The following is a 19,387-nucleotide window of genomic DNA, read 5'->3' on the forward strand; positions in this document are numbered from 1 at the left end:
GAGGGAGTAGTATTAAATGTGTTTCTGTGAACAAAATTGCCTGCATAAGTATTGATGAATTGTGGCTGGTGGCTCCTGAAAGAAAATACTGTACGAAGTAATTGCTGTTGAATGCGGCTACACATAGCAGTTCACGTATATAAAATCACGTCTGTGCATAAAATTGTACAGTACAGTAGATAGTAATAAATACACCCAGTGACGAGACCCAAAGACCTTGCGAAAATCAATGATAGACCATAAGGAGACGTTAGTTCAAGCTCAGACCACGAACTAAATACACGTCCATGCTCAGACCTCGAAGAGTCGTCGATTCTCGCTAGGTCGTTGGATCTCGTTACAACACTATAAAAATCCATGGTTTTTTTTATGGTCGACGGCTCCCAGCAGAATTTCTCTCTCTCTCTCTGTTGTGGACAGGAGACGATAAAGACGTATTTTATTGTGTACGCACGCACGTTAAAAAAATTAAAAAATGGAAAAGTCTAAATGAAAGACATGCAAACCACAATGCACGGAGTTAAGAGCGTGAGCGATACGAACTAATATCTTATGTGCTCTCAAGATGAGAAGTATTTTGAGGGGAAACTACTCCAGTTGTGTGACACAGTAAACATGGCGTCCGCGGTGACGTTAACACGCCAGCAACAGTTGTCCTCAAAGATAAAGAAGTGCAAGCAACAGGAAAGTACTGGACAAAGTATGAAAAAGACTTACAGTTCTCGGTTGAAAGGCTGTCTGTTTGTACAGAAACTAAGATTTCTTTCACGCATTCAATGAACCATACAAAATACTTTTTTTTTCTTACCGGTTTTAATAAAAAGTGCAAAGATTGTTACCAAGATTCTCCGACCGAGCTAATTTAGCACAAATGTTCCCGAAGATTACGTGGAATTACCTTTAGGGGACTGTAGGTTGAGAAGACGAAAATAAAGGTATAGCAAAGCACTCACAAGCAAATCCGATACTACACAAACCAGTGATCGTCAGTTAGATTAGATTCATAAAGCGATGCAAATGTGTTTAGCAGAAAACATGATAACATGACGACAGTTTCTGTGAAGCCACTGCCTTTGATACAGTTTTAGAAGATATTTTATTTTTAAAAATGAGAAAATGTAATGAAATTATTTACATAACCTCCAACGATAGCAGTGGTGTACAACGCCCTTATGTAATATTTCCCACCCATTGCATACATTAAAACAACCAAAGATCTTCCAAAAAGATGCATCCTCGTAAATTTTGTGCCCACGTTTTTTTCCAAATGTAACAGAGACGTAAATATAGCATGTCAGTTTATTTTTGAAAGATCATTTACATATCCTTTAGAGTGAGGGTTTGGAACCTTTTTTGTGCTAAGGGTCATTTGAGAATCATTTGGAGGCCATATAACTTAAAAATTAGCCTACAAGAAATCTGTAGTTTTGCCATAGTGGATTAACACTTTTACAACATGTACTTTTCTGCATGTCTGGCACTGACTACACTCTGAGGGTGATTCAGGCAGACTCAATCAAGCAGTTGATCAGAAGCATACATGTCTGAGAATAGTGGATTGTTTGGTTTGACTTGACAGCCGTGAAATCTTATTTTCAGGTCTGAAAAAAACCAATGGGCTTTTGGTTTGTTCTGTGGCACAGCCATGTTGTATGCATCCAGAACAATTATGCCAATGTGTGTGGTGACGGTCTCTAAGGAGATGGACTGGGACAAGACAGAATCAGTATGTTATAGTTTTCAACATCTGTATAAAAATAGCCTTGATTTTATAGACATTAAGTTTGCTTCCTTCACCTGGTTATGACTATTCTCAAGTCCCTCTTAAGAAAATAGATCATTGTAAGACTTTATTTAGGTAGAAACATTATTAAACATTATTAAAGTAAATCATTAATTCGTTTATCATTCGTCTTTGAATTAATTTTATAATAAATTTTGTGTCAATGCATTTTTTAGCCACTAATAGATTGCCAAGACTGCCATTCAAAAATTATATTGCTAAGGTACTAAAATCAGAAGTTCAATCCTGGAACAGGAGATTGCAGGTTTAAGGCACATTTGTGGACTACAGTAGTACCTCTACATATGAGTTTAATCCATTCCACAACCAAGCTTGCATGCTAAAAAGTAGGAAAAAGGATTAATGCTTTCCATCCGTCCCACAACAACACTATATGTAAACATATATGTAAAATGGTATAATATACAGCTCTGTATAGTAAATGTTAATGGCACAATGATGTAAATAATATAGATAATACAATAATAAAGAATATGTTGAAGTACCAGGTATTTGCTCCTTCAGGTTTTTGTAGATGATGTGAGCTTTCTTGCAAATGATCGTCTCCGTTATTGTGTCTCCAGCCAACAGCTTCTCTTTTACCCACAATAACAGTAATCATTCACGCTTTACCTTCTCCTCAAGATAATGGTGATCGCTTTGGCCAGTGTGATGCTCATGATCTGGTCCTTCTTTTTCGAAATTGTACATATCGTAGATGTACTATGACTGTACTCGTGGGCAATGTCCACTACCCTAATACCATGCCAATGCTTTTTAATGATCTCATGTTTCTGTTCCATGGAGCTTATATGCTTCTCCTTGTCAACACTGTACTTGCAGGATTGGCAATGCTAGTGAGTGAGCAAGAGTTGCCAAGCGCTTTATGTTACAACATATTAATGCAATGAGCTCGTATATAAAATTTCTGCATGTATGTAAGAACTAAATTTCCATGAATTTTTGGCTCTTATCTCGATTTACTCGTATGTAGAGGTCTTACTGTAATGACTAAGAAGAGAATGGGTGCCTAACCTTATAAGCAATATAAACGATCATAAAATGAGAGGATAGGCCTCATCCTTGCACATGCATAGTGATCTATATGTTTATTACAGTTTATTGCCTCTCTGACTATTAGACTATGGGTTAATTTTTTATCAGACTTGAAATTACAGCCATAATTTCACCTTAGCACTTATTTACCCATTCTTTGTAAAGGGTACTGTGCTGTCTGCCTTCTTTTGGGGATACACCATGACACAGTTTCTTGGAGGATACCTTAGTGACAGAATTGGGGGAGATGTTGTTCTCCCCATTGCTGCCTGTATGTGGTCTTTGATCACATTTTGGACACCACAGCTGGCTTTTCTTTCAAATGATAAGCACACTGCATTATACATTGTTGTTCTTTCTCGAGTTATGCTTGGAATGTGTCAAGGTAAGCAATAGTGTTTAGGTAAGTACTGTATTTATTTTATGTTGTAAGCCTGGCATTGTTTTTTTTTTATGTCTGTATCTGTATTTTTTGATACTTTTACATTTTGAAATCTAGATATTAATTTTAAATTGAAAATAAATAACAAATGAATGGACATAACAGAAAAATAAACCTTTGTTTCAACCACACCCCTTTTCCCACATTCCATAAGAAAGAATAGCAATAAATGATTGAGTCAGTGCCCTTACATTCACTGTCTAGTCTGTTCACATAATATATTTTAAGTTGGCTCAGTAAAGAGAAACAATCATGGCCATAGTTGTTTTAAAGCACTGGAAAACTGTAGCTGGGTTTTTCTATTCAATATTTATATCCAGCTCCTGTCTTCAAAACATGAATGGAAGTAGTACTGTAAGTCTTCTGCCTGCCAAATGCTGCAGTCAACCTCAGTTTTCTGCCCTCTTACCTCTATTAACACCTTTATGATTTGGCTTTGGGCTAAATGTGATTTAAAGAAATGAATGAAACTTGCAATTAATGTAAGTGTAGAAATGGATGTTAGATTTATTACTTTTTTCAACCTTGTTTGCATGAGTGTCAATTAATGATTGCAAATTATGTTGCTTTAGTAGTTCTTTAAGAGAAAATGCTGAAGAAGAATGTAGATTGTCATTCATCTTCTTATTTAATAAAAGCAAGAAAATATATTTTGAAGAATGAATTTTTTCCTTCATCCTTGCAAAGTGGATCCCTTTAAGTCGGTGCATGAACACTTTTATCATTGATAAATTCATTAGTAACTTTATGTTTGTTAAAGCATTGCATGACTATGTCTGTGATTGATTTTGGCTGTTTTTCTGCCACCATAAATTTATTAAGATTAAAATGTTAATATATAAAATATTTGTGGAATGAGTATATTCTGTAGTTAAACTGTCCTCACCATCACCACCACCAAATGTCCATTTGTTTGCATGTACGTGGGCAAATGTATGTCAGGAGGGGTGATGCCTGCTGTGACTAGCATTGTCTGTCAGTTTGTACCGCAAAAAGAACGTTCTGCCTACAGTGGACTAGTCATCTCAGGCCAGTATATGGGGTAAGTGGAGGTCATCCACAGGTGCCTGGGGTTCAGGTCCAACACTGGTTTGTATGTGTAATGCACTTTGCTGTGGAACACGCTTCTGTTATCACATTAATATTCCTTAACACTTCATGGTATCATGGACTTGTATAAAAATGATTTTTGTTGAGCTCCCAGTCAAAAATATTTGGGACTGAGGTATATTGGGAGAATGGATATATATATATGTATTCCCTCAGATACTTCAAAAACTGTTCCACAATTGCTTTAGCAAATGTGGCTTCACACTTGATTTCTAAGAAAAAGAGTATTTTAAACTGAAAAGAGATTATTGATGTCAAGGTCATTGCAAGTTAGGTGGTAAACATAAAGAATGATGCTTTTTCAAAATTCTCTTTTGGAAATAAGTTCATTTGTCCAGTTTCAAAGTAAAAATTATAATTTAGACATTTACATTGAAGAAGTTTCAAATTGCTCTATTTTGCGTGTCAATTGCAGTACATTTGCTATAGCCTACTGCTTATTGAAACTATCTGTGCTTGCACCACATTGGCTCGGAGCTAATAGCAACAGTATATACTTAAAAATAATTTGTGTTGTGGTTGTCAGTTAAGACTAGCTTATAAATGCACTTGATAATGAGCACTAGTACAAGTAGTAGAATACTGTGCTTTGCCATTTCCTAGTATGCTAACCTGAAGCAAAAGTGGCATGGCAATCATTAATGAACACAGTTGTTTTAGTGAGCCAGGTCAGTCACATAAGGTTTTGAGCTGGCATTTCTACGAATACTGAGGTTGACTTGCATTTGGAGATGAAGGGTAATAAAAGTGGCAGTTTGGACAAAATAGAGGATGGCATTAAACTTAAAAGTTGTATTCAAAGTTCGTAGGGTGTGGGGGAAAAAAAAACCCAGTGACAACGTAAATAGCAAAGCTGTTCTTGGAAAAGACTTGATTTTAAAAAAATTTTGAGACTCATGTGCATGTGCATAACTAATCCTCTGACACATGCGCCTGGACACACACACTCACACACGATATATCGGAGGAGAGAAGCCCTAAGCACAGAGTGCTGAAACATTTATTACAACAAAGCACTAGCAGCTTGGCCTTATGGTCTTCAGGTTTCCACTACCCAGGCATGACAAGTATTATTTCCCGCAAGGTACATGAGCAAGAACGTTCCCTGACATACAGCGTGGTGTCAACAGGTTCCCATGTTGGGTAAGATTGCTATTAGGCACCTTAGTTGTGGTCACTGGGATAAATATTTCAGAGGCATTAATAAAATTATCCTAAATTAGATGAAAATGTATGGGGCTTCATCCTCGTTGCCTTAATAATGGGACTAATTCAAATAGCATTGCATGGAAAAAGCAGTATTGATCTTTTGATCCTCTGTAGTAATAATGGTGTGGATAGGAGGTTTTAAATTAATTTTGAAAGGAAACTTTATTATTAGTGTTTGGCCAAGAATCTGATAACTTGTCAGATGTGACAAAATGGGTGTAGTGCCCTTTGTATTAAAAAAAAATTTCACCATTTCAATTTTCATTATTTTCCTTATTTGACATCTTGAACAAATAAGTGAAATCCCCTCATCAAAAATAGTTTAATTTGGTTAATAAGTAATGGATTTTAGATCAGAATTGCAAATTGAACAAAATAAAATTGTCATAATGCTTTTGCTACTTAGTATGTACATTTTTTGTAAAAACTTAGAGTTATGTGTTTAATATGTGTTAAATATTTACACTTTCCTTACATTGAGCACCCCACTGTTTCCATATTTTGTTATTTATTGCAGTATATTTGCAACACAAACATAATCATACAAATATTATTGGTTCTTACACTGTCATAATACTAGAAAATGTTTCCAGTAAGTGAGATTGCATTTACTTAAATTGACATTGAAGAAAGAACTTAAAAGTTTCAATGAAGGTTCCTTTTGTCCTTTTGTGTTTCCGTTTTTCGACACAACTTCTTTACACAAAACAACCAGCCCTACAATTTCTAGCACTTTTCCCTCAAATAAAAGAGAGAGATTTGAGATATATTTCATTGGAAATCAGTGCTACTGTTTTGACATTTGATCAGAACTTAGTGATTTTTTTTTAATGAAAGTAGGGTATAGCTTTTTAGGTACCATAAGTCAGATTCTTGCTCTTGTTGCTTTATTTTCAAAGTTTAATTATACAGGTCAATATATACATATATTGGGCACATACATTTTACAAGATTTGCACTGTGTTATTTATTGCATGTGGGGTTCTGCTTTTCTGCCATGGTTTTTCTGATAATGACAACATTTTATCCTAATGTCAGTTTTATTTATTTTAGTAAACTGCATGCGTGTTTGTGTATTTATGTGAGTGAGAGAAAGTGTTGTGAAGCAAAACTATGATGATGTCTAATAATTACATTAAAAAATATACTTTTTAAAAATATAAAATATTTGAGAAAGCAAAAGAATTATTTTACTGATAAGTAGCTATAATTGATGGAAGTAAAGGTGGTTATTTATGAAAATGCAGCAGAAGAAATGGTAAGCAATCAGCAGCTCGCTTGAAAGTGATAATAGAGTAAAATTTCTGAAGGGTGTAACTACTTTTAAAAAAAATTAAAGTAGGGAGCTCTGTTGGTAATATTGATTTAGGGACTACCATTTCATATATAATTCCTGCTTTGATATGTTGTTATTTGTCTTTTAAAAGGAAAAGATTATGTAAAACACTTGTGACTTAGTATTTAATATGTCATGCTGGCAGCTTACTTTTTGCTCATTTTAATATTGGATTTTCCATTTTATTAGGTCATTTACAAAATTCGCAGCTACTGTAATTAACTATGGGCTTTGTTGCTTATGAAATCTGTGTTGACTTAAATTACTACATGTTGATGAGGCACTGTTGTTAAATATGCTTGCGACATTAACACATAGATGGGTTACTATCATAGAGCTAGCAGTTGTAGAAAATGCTTAGGTGTGACTAGGTGAGTGTATCAGTGTACCATAATGACAAAGTAATGGCAAAACACTCAGGATAGAGCAGTTTAATTAAAACAAATCACTCTTCCTTTTAATTTTTGTTCTCAAATGCAGTAATGTTGAAGAAAAAAAGCCTGTGATTGTCATGCAGTTTCTGAATATCATTTTTGGTTTTATATACTCTGTAGAACCCTACTTACAGGCAGCTTTGGATCTTTGCTGATGGAAAATTATGGGTGGGAAATCCCATTTTATGCCATTGGTAAGATTAAGAGTAGAATCATTTTTGCCTGGTTTAAAATCAAAGTTACATTAGGTCTTTTTGTGTATTTTTTTTAAGTTGACCTGTATTATTGATATTTTGGAAACTATTATAGTTTTTGTGGACCTTGCATAATGCAGACATATATTTTAAGACCACCAAACTATTTTTTTGCTGTTCCTTTATTTGACTTTGTGATGTTAAAGCTTTCGTTATAAACATCCCCAGCACTTTTTTGAAATGTGAAAGGTATACACAGATAATATTAAATGAATATATGGAGGGAAAAAAATGACTATAGTTTGATTTTAGGTATGCTCGGAATATTGTGGATGCTGGTGGCAAGATATTTTCTCATTGCTCAACATCGGGAACGCTATATTACTGTGGGAGCTGTTAGTCCTTTGCCAGGACCTGCTACAGTCAAAGAACATCAGACTGTGCCGTGGATTACTCTTCTTACAAAACCTGCTTTTTGGTGAGGTAGTTTTTTAAATACATGATCATTGATGTGGATTTAACTGTTTAATTATTTTGTTTTGATTTTGATGTGTTTTAATTGTTTGAGAATTTTTTTCAGTTTCAAACAACTAGATTAAACTAGGACAGACCTGTATTGGTTCTTTTTAAACAGCATACTGTTACCTAGATGACTCATCTGTTAAATGGGCACTTGAAATAGGTTTGGGAAATGAAAATCAGTGAAGGAGGGAAGATAAGAACTGCCCTCACAAATAAAAGAATAAAAGCTCTGTTAAAAAAATTTATGGAGGAAAATGGTTTAAAGAGTGCATCTCAGTAACAAAAATGCTATGGGACCACTTCTAATTTTTAAAACAAAACTGAGAATCAGTTAAGTTTAAAAAGCACTTCCATATGAACAAAGTCTGAATTTGTACATTTGGTGTTTGTCTATCTTCCCTATTTACTTGATATTATGTATACCTATAAAATTTCCAACTCAAAAGCTTAACATATTATTTTTGTTAAAGAAATAATAACTTAAAAAAATAAAATGATAAGCTTATGTATTTTGTTAACTTTTCTTCAGTCAGTTGTCATGTTTTCTTATGTGGTGGCATTTATTAAATAGTCACATATTTAGTTTTTCATGACAGCTGTTGATCAGATGCTTTTATGATTTTTTTCTGTATAGGTCATTGCTGGTTGGTCACTTCTGTGAAAACAATGCATTTTATATTTTGTTGTCTTGGCTGCCCACTTTTTTCCATGAAAATTTTCCATCCGCAAAGGTGAGATTATTTTTTCCCCATTGTACTGAGGTGTACAAATGATGTTTAACTTTCAGCTTTGCTCAAAATAGTCTACATTTGGAGCACTAGAACTACAATATTCATTAACTTGTAGGATCAGTTTTTATGACGTCTGAATACTGGTATGACATGTTTGAAGAGAAGTTCTAAACTGGTATGAAACGACTGCAGTCAGTTTTTTTCTTTTTTAAGGAGAAACAGCAGTTTTCATAAAATAGGAGATTTATCATCATCTTTTAAGATTAGAGTTAGCCTAACCCACTTATCTGAGCATATATTTGAATTGACATTGCAATGTTTCTGATTACAGGGTTGGGTTTTTAATGTGGTACCTTGGGTTGTTACAATCCCGAGTTCTGTTGGGAGTGGCTGGCTGGCAGACCATATGATCAGAAAGGGTAAGACTTAAATTGTACATTTTTGGCTGTTTTGGAGTTTTTTCATGCTTATATAAGTATTGAGTGCTAAAGGTCATAATGTTCTCTTCTGTTCATGTAATGTTAATGTGGATGATCAGTTTTTCTTGAAAAATTGTTAACTTTTAGGAGCAGCATAATGTCCATTATAGAAACAAATGCAGTTGTTCCAAAGCTTTATTTGTCTGTATGTTATATTCCCCTCCTGTTCTTGTAGATTTTCTTCCTTTATTTTGTTCTGCGTAAATATCAATCCATCAGTAAGCCAGTCAACTGACCTGCTAATCATTCAATCAAAATAAACTTTTTCCTGTGTTAATAAATAAATCCATACATGGAAAAAAACTTTGGTTACTTCAGTATTTTGGCTTTTGGCTTCACAGGATTATTTCTAGTTTTAGAGGATACTTTGATTATGTCAGAGTGTTTATTTTTTTATTTCTACATCAGGATACGCTGTAACTGCAGTGAGGAAAATAATGGAAGTAAGTTTTTCTTTTCATTTTGATTTCTTTTGACAAATTGAGAAATTTCTTTTCACTAATTGAGATTCTCACATTATCTGTTCATGAAATCAGAGATTCATTGAGAATTCTATATATTTGTGCATATATTTTGTAAAATGAAAGAAACTGTTATAGTGAATAATAATGTGACATAGATCGCTGTTGTTGTTGTCGTTGTTGGCCTGACTGATGGTGTAAGATATGAAAAATATATCAAGTTTTTAAAAATTACTTTGTCACAGACGATTGCATTGTGTGGAACTGCACTGTTTCTGGTGTTGATCTCCTTCACTGGCAGCTACCACAGTGCCCTTATATGCATGGCTTTGGCAGTCTCATGCTGCGGTTTTCACAACAGTGGCATTCTTGTAAATCCTCAAGATATTGCCCCACGACATGCTGGCGCTGTCTTTGGTAAATTAAGATATTGATTCTCAATTAGTGTTGAACAGTTGATGTGGTCTAATGAAAACATGCAGTAGTGATGATGGCATAAACAGATTTGAGAAAAACCATACACCTGAACAATCTTTTATCAAAAGTGTTCTGATTGACATTTGTAATATCTCAGTTGATAATTGTTGAATAAAATTGCTTAATAAAGAGCTAATAATTTTTTTTGTTGATTCATTTCAGGTATCATGAATATGGCAGGTGCAATACCAGGTGAGTTCATATTACAGAGAAGCAGAAGCAATTTTTTCAATTTCCAAATTTTGGTGTGTTTCCTGTACATAGTCTCTAGGAAAGCCTTCTGACCTTATTGAGTTGTTCCAGGTATCTGATGTATATTTATGTAGATATAGATTACACCAGTTTTACTCCTTTCCATATCTTGATTGTTTAATGGGGTGAGTTGGATATGCTTTTTTTCCGTCTTTGTGTATGAGACTATTGTAAGGACTTGCCGCTGAGTGCTTTCTGTGACCATATTGTTGCAGGGTTTGTGGGTGTGTACATTGCAGGCCACATACTAGAAACTACAAAGAGCTGGAGTGCTGTCTTTAACCAGACAGCTGGGGTATGCATGGTGGGCTGGATTGTTTTTGTTGTGTTTGGAACTGGCAAACAAATTGTATGACTATTATTGACAGATGTATGTGCTGGAGTGTGTGGAGGGTCAGGTAGGTGGAGTGGTTTGGGAGGAGGAGAGAGAACATCTTATCACTTTCTAATACCTGCCACCTATACTTACAAATATTACATATTACAAGTATTACATGCATTTCTTGTATGCTTGATGTGTAAGTTGTTCTTTCTAGGCTGGTGGAAAATTTTTTAGGTAGAAATATATACCTCCAGTCTGAAATCCGTTTCAGGCATAGTTATTTATTAAACGCCTATTAGATGCAGTTGGTCTCATGCATGTTGAAGGACTAGTGGGTAGCCATTTTTTTTTTATGACTGGCTAAAGCTCAGTGCAGGATAATATTTCCCCAAATCTGGGTGAATTCTCACCCATTACATTCTTGAGACGCATGCCTGCAAACATCATTGTGCACAGAAAGAGGTCAAAATCTCGAAGTCACGTTTGTACTGAGATATGCTTAATTAAAGTGGGATCCCAGCTCTCCTGTTGACTGGGAACTGTAATGTTATCTAAGTGCAATCCTGACTTCTGTGTTTGCTAGCCTCTTTCTGCGTATCGAGGTGTTTGTAACATGTAAAGAGTGGAAGGGGTATATTCAGCCAGATCTAGGTAAGTAGGATTCTTCACTAAGCATTACTCAATCGTCAGAAAACAATGTTGCACCCCACTAGTGCTTTAAAAGGGTCTAAGTATTTATTTACCCAACTTCCCAGAAATACACCTCTTCCAGAGCTTTTAAATTCATTGTAGCATCCACAAAGAATATTAAAAAAAAAATGTTTGATGTAGTCTGTAGCATAAAGCCTTGATATCCATTTGTACAGGACTGTTGTACCTGTGACAGAATGAGTCTTTGTGCATTCATGTGCTTGTGCACACCCTTACATATTGGAATTTTGTGGCTGATTATAAGTTGTTGCATATGAAATGATTCTTCTCTATGATTACTCCAAGAAACAGATTAAGATCTGAATTTAGGAGCTTGTTTTGTGCAGTTGAAAGAGTAATGGCAGCTGTAGTTATATTCATCATCTTTTATGTGAAGAGTTTCATGAAAACTTTTTCTCACGTTGATCTTTACCTCAGAACATTGTCATATTGACCTGGATTCAGAACACAGTAACCCAAATTAAATTAACTATTCAGAGTGTAAAGTCCCCCACATTGTCAACTCTTTACAGCTGAGAAAATTATGATGAAAATGCCAGTGGATGACATGGCCAATTGTATAACTTTTAACTCTTAACAATTGTATAACTATAGCTTTAGCCCATTTTGAATGATGGTTTGCAAGTTTGCTTTCATTTTTAGCTGCAGATTTGTAAGAACCGTTTGACAAATAGCTGTTGTTTATGAAATGTGTCTTTATGTGTTTTTTCAAATCATCTCATTTATCTTATCAATAAATTTTTAGCAGAACAGGTAATGGTTCATGTCCACAAAGTTTCCTTCAGAGTTGCAAAATATGTTCACATGCAACAGGTCTTTGTTATATTTTTAAATATCCACATTTTTGGATGTTGCATTGAAAGTGCTATGAGGGGGTATTTGTTGGTATCTTTCCTAATTTATTATCTGTGAAAGATTTGTTGGGAAGTATGACTGTGTGATGAGTATTTGATGTATTAGAGGTAACAATGAATGTCAATGATTTTTTTTAAGTACATTCTGAAATCCTTGAATCCTCATTTTTTACTGTCTTATTGGTCAGTAATAAGTAATTTTTTCATTGATTTGGGTATATGATATGGGATCTCATACATAAAGTTACAGTATTATTCCATTTGGCTTGGTCCTTGGTGTAAAATGAGTGGGTTTTTTTCTATATAGTAATGTGCTGATGATACATTTCAAAAGAGATCTGTATGTTTTCCATAGTTTTTATTTGAATTTGTTGAAAAGTATTGCCTGTTTAGTGCTATATTTTTTTATGCAGAAGTCTGAAGTGCAAACATGCTGTGACCAGCTGCCCTCCACCATAAAATGAATAGTTCTGTTGTGTGCAGGGTGCACCCTTGAGATCAAAGATTCAAGGCATTGTTTATTGTTGATCTCTTATGTAAAGACAGAAATGCAGATTCTCCTTTATGCAAAATGGAGTGAATTACTTTTATCCCCAAATAAATCTTGGAAATCTCCATTAAAAAGTATTTGTGGATCTTGTGACATTAGAAACAGCAATGGAGAGTCCATTTCAATTAATGTGAGAGGCTTGAGATTCTGTTACAGATGCCCAGTGGTATCACAATAGAGCAAGGGCTAGAAATAATGCTCGGAAGGCTGTTTCCTTTTTGGATGTTAATGCATATGAATAAGAAATGCGACTTTTATCTTGGCCAAAAAAAGATTTATTTATGTTTATTTATATATTTTGAGCTGGTGTAATGTTCAAAAAACAGAAAGTATGGATGTAGTGTGTTGAGAGGATACTTAATGGTTGTACATCTCAGGTTCAAGATATCACAAGGTTTAGTGTTGGTCTGAAATCTTATTTTATTCGCTTGCTTTACCATGATGAAAATTCTTCCCATCTTATGTCCTGGACAGTGGTTAGTAAATTATACGAGTGAAATAACTCTTTTGAACAAGTGGGATATGCAGTTTACAGGGTAGAAACAATGTATTTCCATGCATTAAGAAGGATTTTGAAGTCTGGTGAGTTTGTCTTCAAAGCAAGGAAGTTCTTTTGTTTGAGGTCTCTAATTTGGTTTAGTTGTAGTTTGCTTTTTCTTGCATCATCGAAGACTCCTATTGTTGGCCACCTGTTAATTTTTTTTTTATTTGTAATGGTATGACTCCTGTTTTCAAGGTGTGTATACATTGTAACAATTTGCCTTAACATACTATTGATACACTACTGTAGCATTGTCATTGTTAAATCTAAGGTGCAAGATATAGTGTTTCTGTAAATCTTGATTATAATAAACACAAACACCATTTCTTACTGTTGTCCATGACACTGTGTACATAATTTTAAGGTAGATTTTGCCTAAACCACAATGAAGCCATAAATGAATATTATTTATAACTATGGTTTGTTTTTCTTCTTCATTATATGAACAGAACAGCACAGCACGATAATTTGTGTGCAGATTTTGTGAAAGTAGTAAGAAAAGACTCAGATACAAAAAGATAGTTAAAACATTTCTCTATCATGGTTCTTGTTTTCGCAAGATTACGAGATTTATTGATGTTTGTATGAAGCTGTTCAGTTCTCCTGGAAAAAGAATTTTTAAAAAATTCAAAAATTATGAATGTATGCAGAGTGATGAAGCTTAGTACTAGCAGAGAGCTCTTGTAAATCACCCTCATCATAAATCTTTAGTTGTAAATTGAGAACTTTCGAGTGGTAAAAATAGTCTTAAAAAAGCAGTGACATTTAAGAATTTCTTTATCATTTTTCTTGCTTTGTGTTGGGAAAAAAAAAGGGATTGCACTTCTTTAAAGGACTTGTCATAGAGTTTGCCATTTAAAGCAGATTCCAAAATAAATCTTAAAGGACTACGATATCCACCTGTAACTGTGGCTGAAACAACCTCAGCTACACTGCCAGCTTTGTGGCATCTCTCAACAAGATGACTGCAGAGTTGTCAAATGCATAACACTGTGTACATAATCTCAATGCAGAAGAAAATGGGAAAAAACTGCACTTATGCATAATGGCAAAGACAAATACAATTTTCTAGTTATGTTGTAGCCTTCCCTTTTTGCACCTTTTTCTCTCACACAGGTTTAAAAACTCTTTGACCTTGAAATACAACTTTATATTTACATATTCTCTGGACAATAATGTAAAGGGAACAACAGACATAGCATGCACTCTTTGTGGCTATATTTCAAACTGATGATCTTTATAGTTTAGGTGAAAAGACAAATCCACAGGCCTCTGGATGTCTTACTACTTGGAGTACAACATATTCTAATGGGAGTCTCACGCTCTCTTGGTCCTACAATGACGGTATTTCTTACCAGGGAACACAAATATTAGCAAACACGCAAAAGATTCATGTCACAGCCTTTGCTTTTGAAGGGATGTGGAATGTATCCAGCAGAACATACCACTGCTACCAGCTTTTCATTATACCTGAACTGGGTGAGCAAGCTGAAATATGAATACATTTCATTAAAACATTTACATAACACACTACTGTCTACCAAGCATCCTTTCTTGCAACTAGCATGTAATGCAGTCCCATCCCCCAAAGAAACTAATCTGAGTAAACAAATTGAATTTTATGGTACAGCACAGCCATGTCATCCCAGCTTTGTCAAGGGTTTTAAAACAGTATGACCATATAGCACTACACTTGAAGAGTTAGCCAAAGAGTTTAATTTTTTTTATCTAAGCACAAACCAAAAGTTAGGTCTAATATATTGGTTTGCTGCTGGCAATGCTGACTGAATTGTTCTTTGTATGTACAATGGATGTGAAGAATGAAATGTGCATTATGAACCCTTCAACCTTGTTCTGTTTAGCTCTTACTATATATAGGTTGCATTCCTTGACAAGAGTATCACAGAATTTAATCAGAAACGCAGAGTCTATGCACATATTATCATATTCTGTTGCAAAAGCTACTATTTCTGAACGGGATTTGCTGTAACATGGTGGTTCATCTGGAGAAAATGGCCTTCTCATCAATATCTGTGCGTGTGATTCCACAGAAAAAGACAGCTGCATGTCAATCACTGAGCACTGCTGATCATACCGGCTCCTGTTGTCTGAAAAAAAGAAAATTCAGAATTTGTGATTTTGATTACAACCCTGATAAAAGGAACTGGCTACAGTTCTATAAAATAAATAAAACCATCACATTTCAAAGCAACATAAATTCCTCACAATTATTTCTTTGTCATTTCTTGTAGTTCCTTAAGATTTAATATGCATCTTTTCACAATGGCGACTTCACTGTGACCCTTGTCTTGACAATGAGCAAACAATGCATCTGTAATTTATTTTGTGCAACAGCAGGTGTCTGTTGTAGATGCAAACGTGTTATATGCAAATATGGAAGCATGGTTGTTGGTGATTCAGTTTGTGTATCATTTCTGTAAATCACTCTAAACAAATCATTGGAAAAGCACTATCTAAATCTTCATTATTAGAGTTACCTACCTTGATATTTACTTCTTATATGACATCATGATAGACTTAAGGAACTGATGGTGTTTTAAATAAAGAATACCACTTATCTTCCTGGTGACACAGTGGAATAATTATGCAAGAAGGATAGTGATGAAAAAAAAGCACTTACCTGTAGGATAGCAATGATGAGGCCAAACAAGCCAATGGCACTGCCAAAAATCTCAATGATAAGAATTTTGACAAAAAGGGAGCTGTTGGCAGCATCAGCCAAAGCAGCACCAGATCCCACAATGCCAACACACATGCCACATGCCAGATTACTGAAGCCAACTGTTAGCCCAGCACCAAACATCCTGAAGCCTGTTAAAAAAAAATATATAATTGTTGTGCATCCACAGAGCAACCTGAAAACAGTAGGTTTAAGGAAAACACAATATGAAGCTTATGTCTATTTTTTTATGAGTACATGCAAACATCAATAGCCACAAGCATTTTTATTTTACCAGATACAAAGGGCAAAATTTTGGATGTTAATAAAACTGGTCTAAATACAATATTAGAAAATGATGAAACACTTCAGCACTTCTCCAATTTGCTAATGTTTAAGAATATGTTGCAGTGCTGCAATTTAAAATAAGGTATTGGCAAGATTATCATTCATCTTTTTGTCATTTTTCCCTTAAAGTGGTGCACTCAGAAATAATAAGGGTATGATTCAAAGTAACACAAACACCAATGCAGATGATGTAAAACAATGAAAATGAAATAACATACAATGATTCATATCACTTTACCTGCTCCATAATTTCTTCGAACATCATCAGCTGAAGTAATCTTTGAGAAGTCAAAGTACTGAAATAAGAACAACATACCAAATGACTATCTTGGTTCATTATTGTGAAGTGGTAGTTTATCACATATACACTTATACTGGTTAGTGTTATCTATTTGGGAAACATAAAACATGTTTTTAAATATCCATCTTCCAGAAGCAGGAAAGCCAAATCTCATTTAACTCTTCTAATTAACCTCTAGATGCTCCACCCATTGTAGCAACATCGTCTTGCCCACAGCTCTGTCTTGGGCAGCTCTGTTTTGCCCACATCATGCAATAAACTTAAGAACTATCTAGTACTTACTGCAAGATTTGTGCTGATGACGATGGCCATGATGATTCCATAGATGGCAACTGCTTCGCAGAAGATGATGCTGATCAAGTTTTTAGTCTTAATACGTGGTGCTTTGACTCCACCACCAGAAATACTGGATCCAGTAGTATAGATGCCCCTAAATTATACAAGTTTAATGAGAACAATTAAAAGCAATAAAGTATGGTTACAATCACTAACTTGCCTGTTAAAAGACTTTCGTTGGTGGAGGGAGGGGTGGTTTCACTGAGCCAGCAACTAAGGCTATATCATGGCAAAGCAGATGCCACATGCAGGAACCCCAACCCCCCATATGCCCGACACAAGAACTGAACCCAAGATAGCCAACTTCACTGTATTGGTGACAGACGGTTGCACTCCCGGACTATGTTATCGTTTGTTGAGTAATATAGTATGAACATGAGTAATATTTACAAGAATTCACTTCCTACACAAAGATACCACCTTGGCTCTTTCATGCTACAGATGAAACAGCTTTATTTCACAGATGAAACAGTTTTATTTCAACAGTATAAAATTAAAACATGTCAACTTTATTTGTTCTTTTTGTCTGTCTACTTTATTGAAATTTATAGAACTCACCAGGCTGCTCCCACAACAGACAGGGAGATGGACATGCCAGTACCGATCAGCCCCCACATATATGGGGAAGTAGACATAAGGAACCTAACAAGTCAAATAAAAAACTATACTTAAAAACTTTTGTTTACAAATCCTATTAAAAAATTGTTGTCTATGAAGCATATGTACATACTTCACTTGGTTCAAAGAGTGTTTATAATGATGGTGACTCAAGAGAACCGCAGGCTATATGCATGTACCTTCCTTATTTTGATTGCATGAAAGGACCAAACAATTCACATATCATTTTCTGGTTTGTATCATGGAATCCAAGTTATAGAAATGCTAGGAGCCTTTTTTCACGGAGATTCTCATTGCTCATTGCATGTGAATATTCTACTTACAAGCATGAACAACTCTGTCTGGCAGTTAACTATAGTAGTTGAAGAGGTCATATCTTCGACCTATACATTTAATTAATTTCAGGAAAAATCCTTAGATTGTTTTTGTTAACATTATCTTCTTAAAATGTGTATATGCCCCAAAACCAGTAAGTACATCTTATTATTACTGACTGAATGCATTGAAACATGAGTGACAGGACTTAAACATGAAAATCACCAACATAAAATTGGCAAAATGTTTACCATCCTATATCAACTCTTGCTCCTTGTCCAGTCAGAAGGTAATAAAAGCCTGAAATAAAAAGAAACTATTAAATCTAGATCACTGGGGCTTTTAAGAAACCACTTAATGATACACTTCTTTCTGCACTTTTTGAGAACAAGTTTATACTGTCTTAACCATTTCAAATATTAAAGTTGTGCTGTTTATATATTTTTAGACTACTATACATACCCCACCTCACTCTCTCTTTCACACACGCCCACATACATGCATAAGATGAAATCTAGTTGTTTTTTTTTTTTTACATAGATCACCGATCATAACTGTGCTTATTTACCAGTACACTAACATAAGCTAAGAGATCACTGGGGCTTTTAAGAAACTACTTGAAAATACACTACTTTCTGCACTCTTTGAGAACAGGTTTGCTTTGTCTTTACCATTTCTAATATTAAAAGTGTGCTGTGTATATTCATAGACTACAACACATACTCATCCTCGCTCTCTCTTTCACACACAACCATACACCCATGCATAAGATGAATTTTTTTTTTTTAAAGTAGATCACCGATTATAACAGTGCTTGTTTACCAGTACACGAACTTAAGCTAAGTGCGCTACGACTGAAAAATCGCTTTTATGACAGTTAACAATTTAAAATCCACACTGTGACATAACTTTCTGCTTACTATTATAGTTTTACTTGTCACTATTTCTTCACTAGGCTTCAATGGCAAACGACGGATGCCTTGTACGATCATGGTATCTTCACTACTTACTTCTAAATGAGACGTAAGTGTCAGAAAACTAGGAACGACAGTAGTAGGTTTTTTTAACCAGACTTCTGCAATTTACTTAAAATAAATCAAAATTTACTCACCCACTATGAGGTACGCTAAGAGTATTGCTGAAAATATCGACCAATAAACTATTTTAACCGGTTTATACACCGTTTTGGTCGGTTCTTTTGGCATTGACTCGATACCCATCTTTCGATCCTGTTCGTCAACTTGTCATGTGACGGAGGGGAAGTAACTCCCTGTGCATATATTAAAACAAGACTGGAAATCCGAAATAATAAACTTGAAAAATAA

At 34.8% G+C, this 19,387-nt stretch overlaps 2 protein-coding genes across 2 annotated transcripts; one reads left to right on the forward strand and one right to left on the reverse strand.

The window, feature by feature from the left end:
• Positions 1 to 229: 229 nt before the first annotated feature.
• Positions 230 to 14,277, forward strand: LOC112573709 (solute carrier family 17 member 9-like). Its single transcript, XM_025254290.1, has 13 exons — positions 230 to 249; positions 611 to 700; positions 1,600 to 1,726; positions 3,005 to 3,224; positions 5,435 to 5,534; positions 7,491 to 7,564; positions 7,877 to 8,042; positions 8,721 to 8,817; positions 9,149 to 9,236; positions 9,705 to 9,739; positions 10,003 to 10,174; positions 10,397 to 10,426; positions 10,702 to 14,277. Exons 1-13 carry the CDS (start codon positions 230 to 232, stop codon positions 10,839 to 10,841), a joined length of 1,359 nt encoding a protein of 452 aa, XP_025110075.1. The 3' UTR covers positions 10,842 to 14,277.
• Positions 14,278 to 14,592: 315 nt separating this feature from the next.
• LOC112573306 (V-type proton ATPase 21 kDa proteolipid subunit-like) lies at positions 14,593 to 19,332 on the reverse strand. Its single transcript, XM_025253536.1, has 7 exons — positions 19,174 to 19,332; positions 18,314 to 18,362; positions 17,688 to 17,771; positions 17,076 to 17,223; positions 16,731 to 16,788; positions 16,106 to 16,296; positions 14,593 to 15,572 (listed from the first exon to the last, which is right to left on the reverse strand). Exons 1-7 carry the CDS (start codon positions 19,280 to 19,282, stop codon positions 15,537 to 15,539), a joined length of 675 nt encoding a protein of 224 aa, XP_025109321.1. The 5' UTR covers positions 19,283 to 19,332; the 3' UTR covers positions 14,593 to 15,536.
• Positions 19,333 to 19,387: the final 55 nt, after the last annotated feature.

The sequence above is a fragment of the Pomacea canaliculata genome, linkage group LG10 (assembly GCF_003073045.1).
Source record: "Pomacea canaliculata isolate SZHN2017 linkage group LG10, ASM307304v1, whole genome shotgun sequence".
NCBI lineage: Eukaryota > Metazoa > Mollusca > Gastropoda > Architaenioglossa > Ampullariidae > Pomacea > Pomacea canaliculata.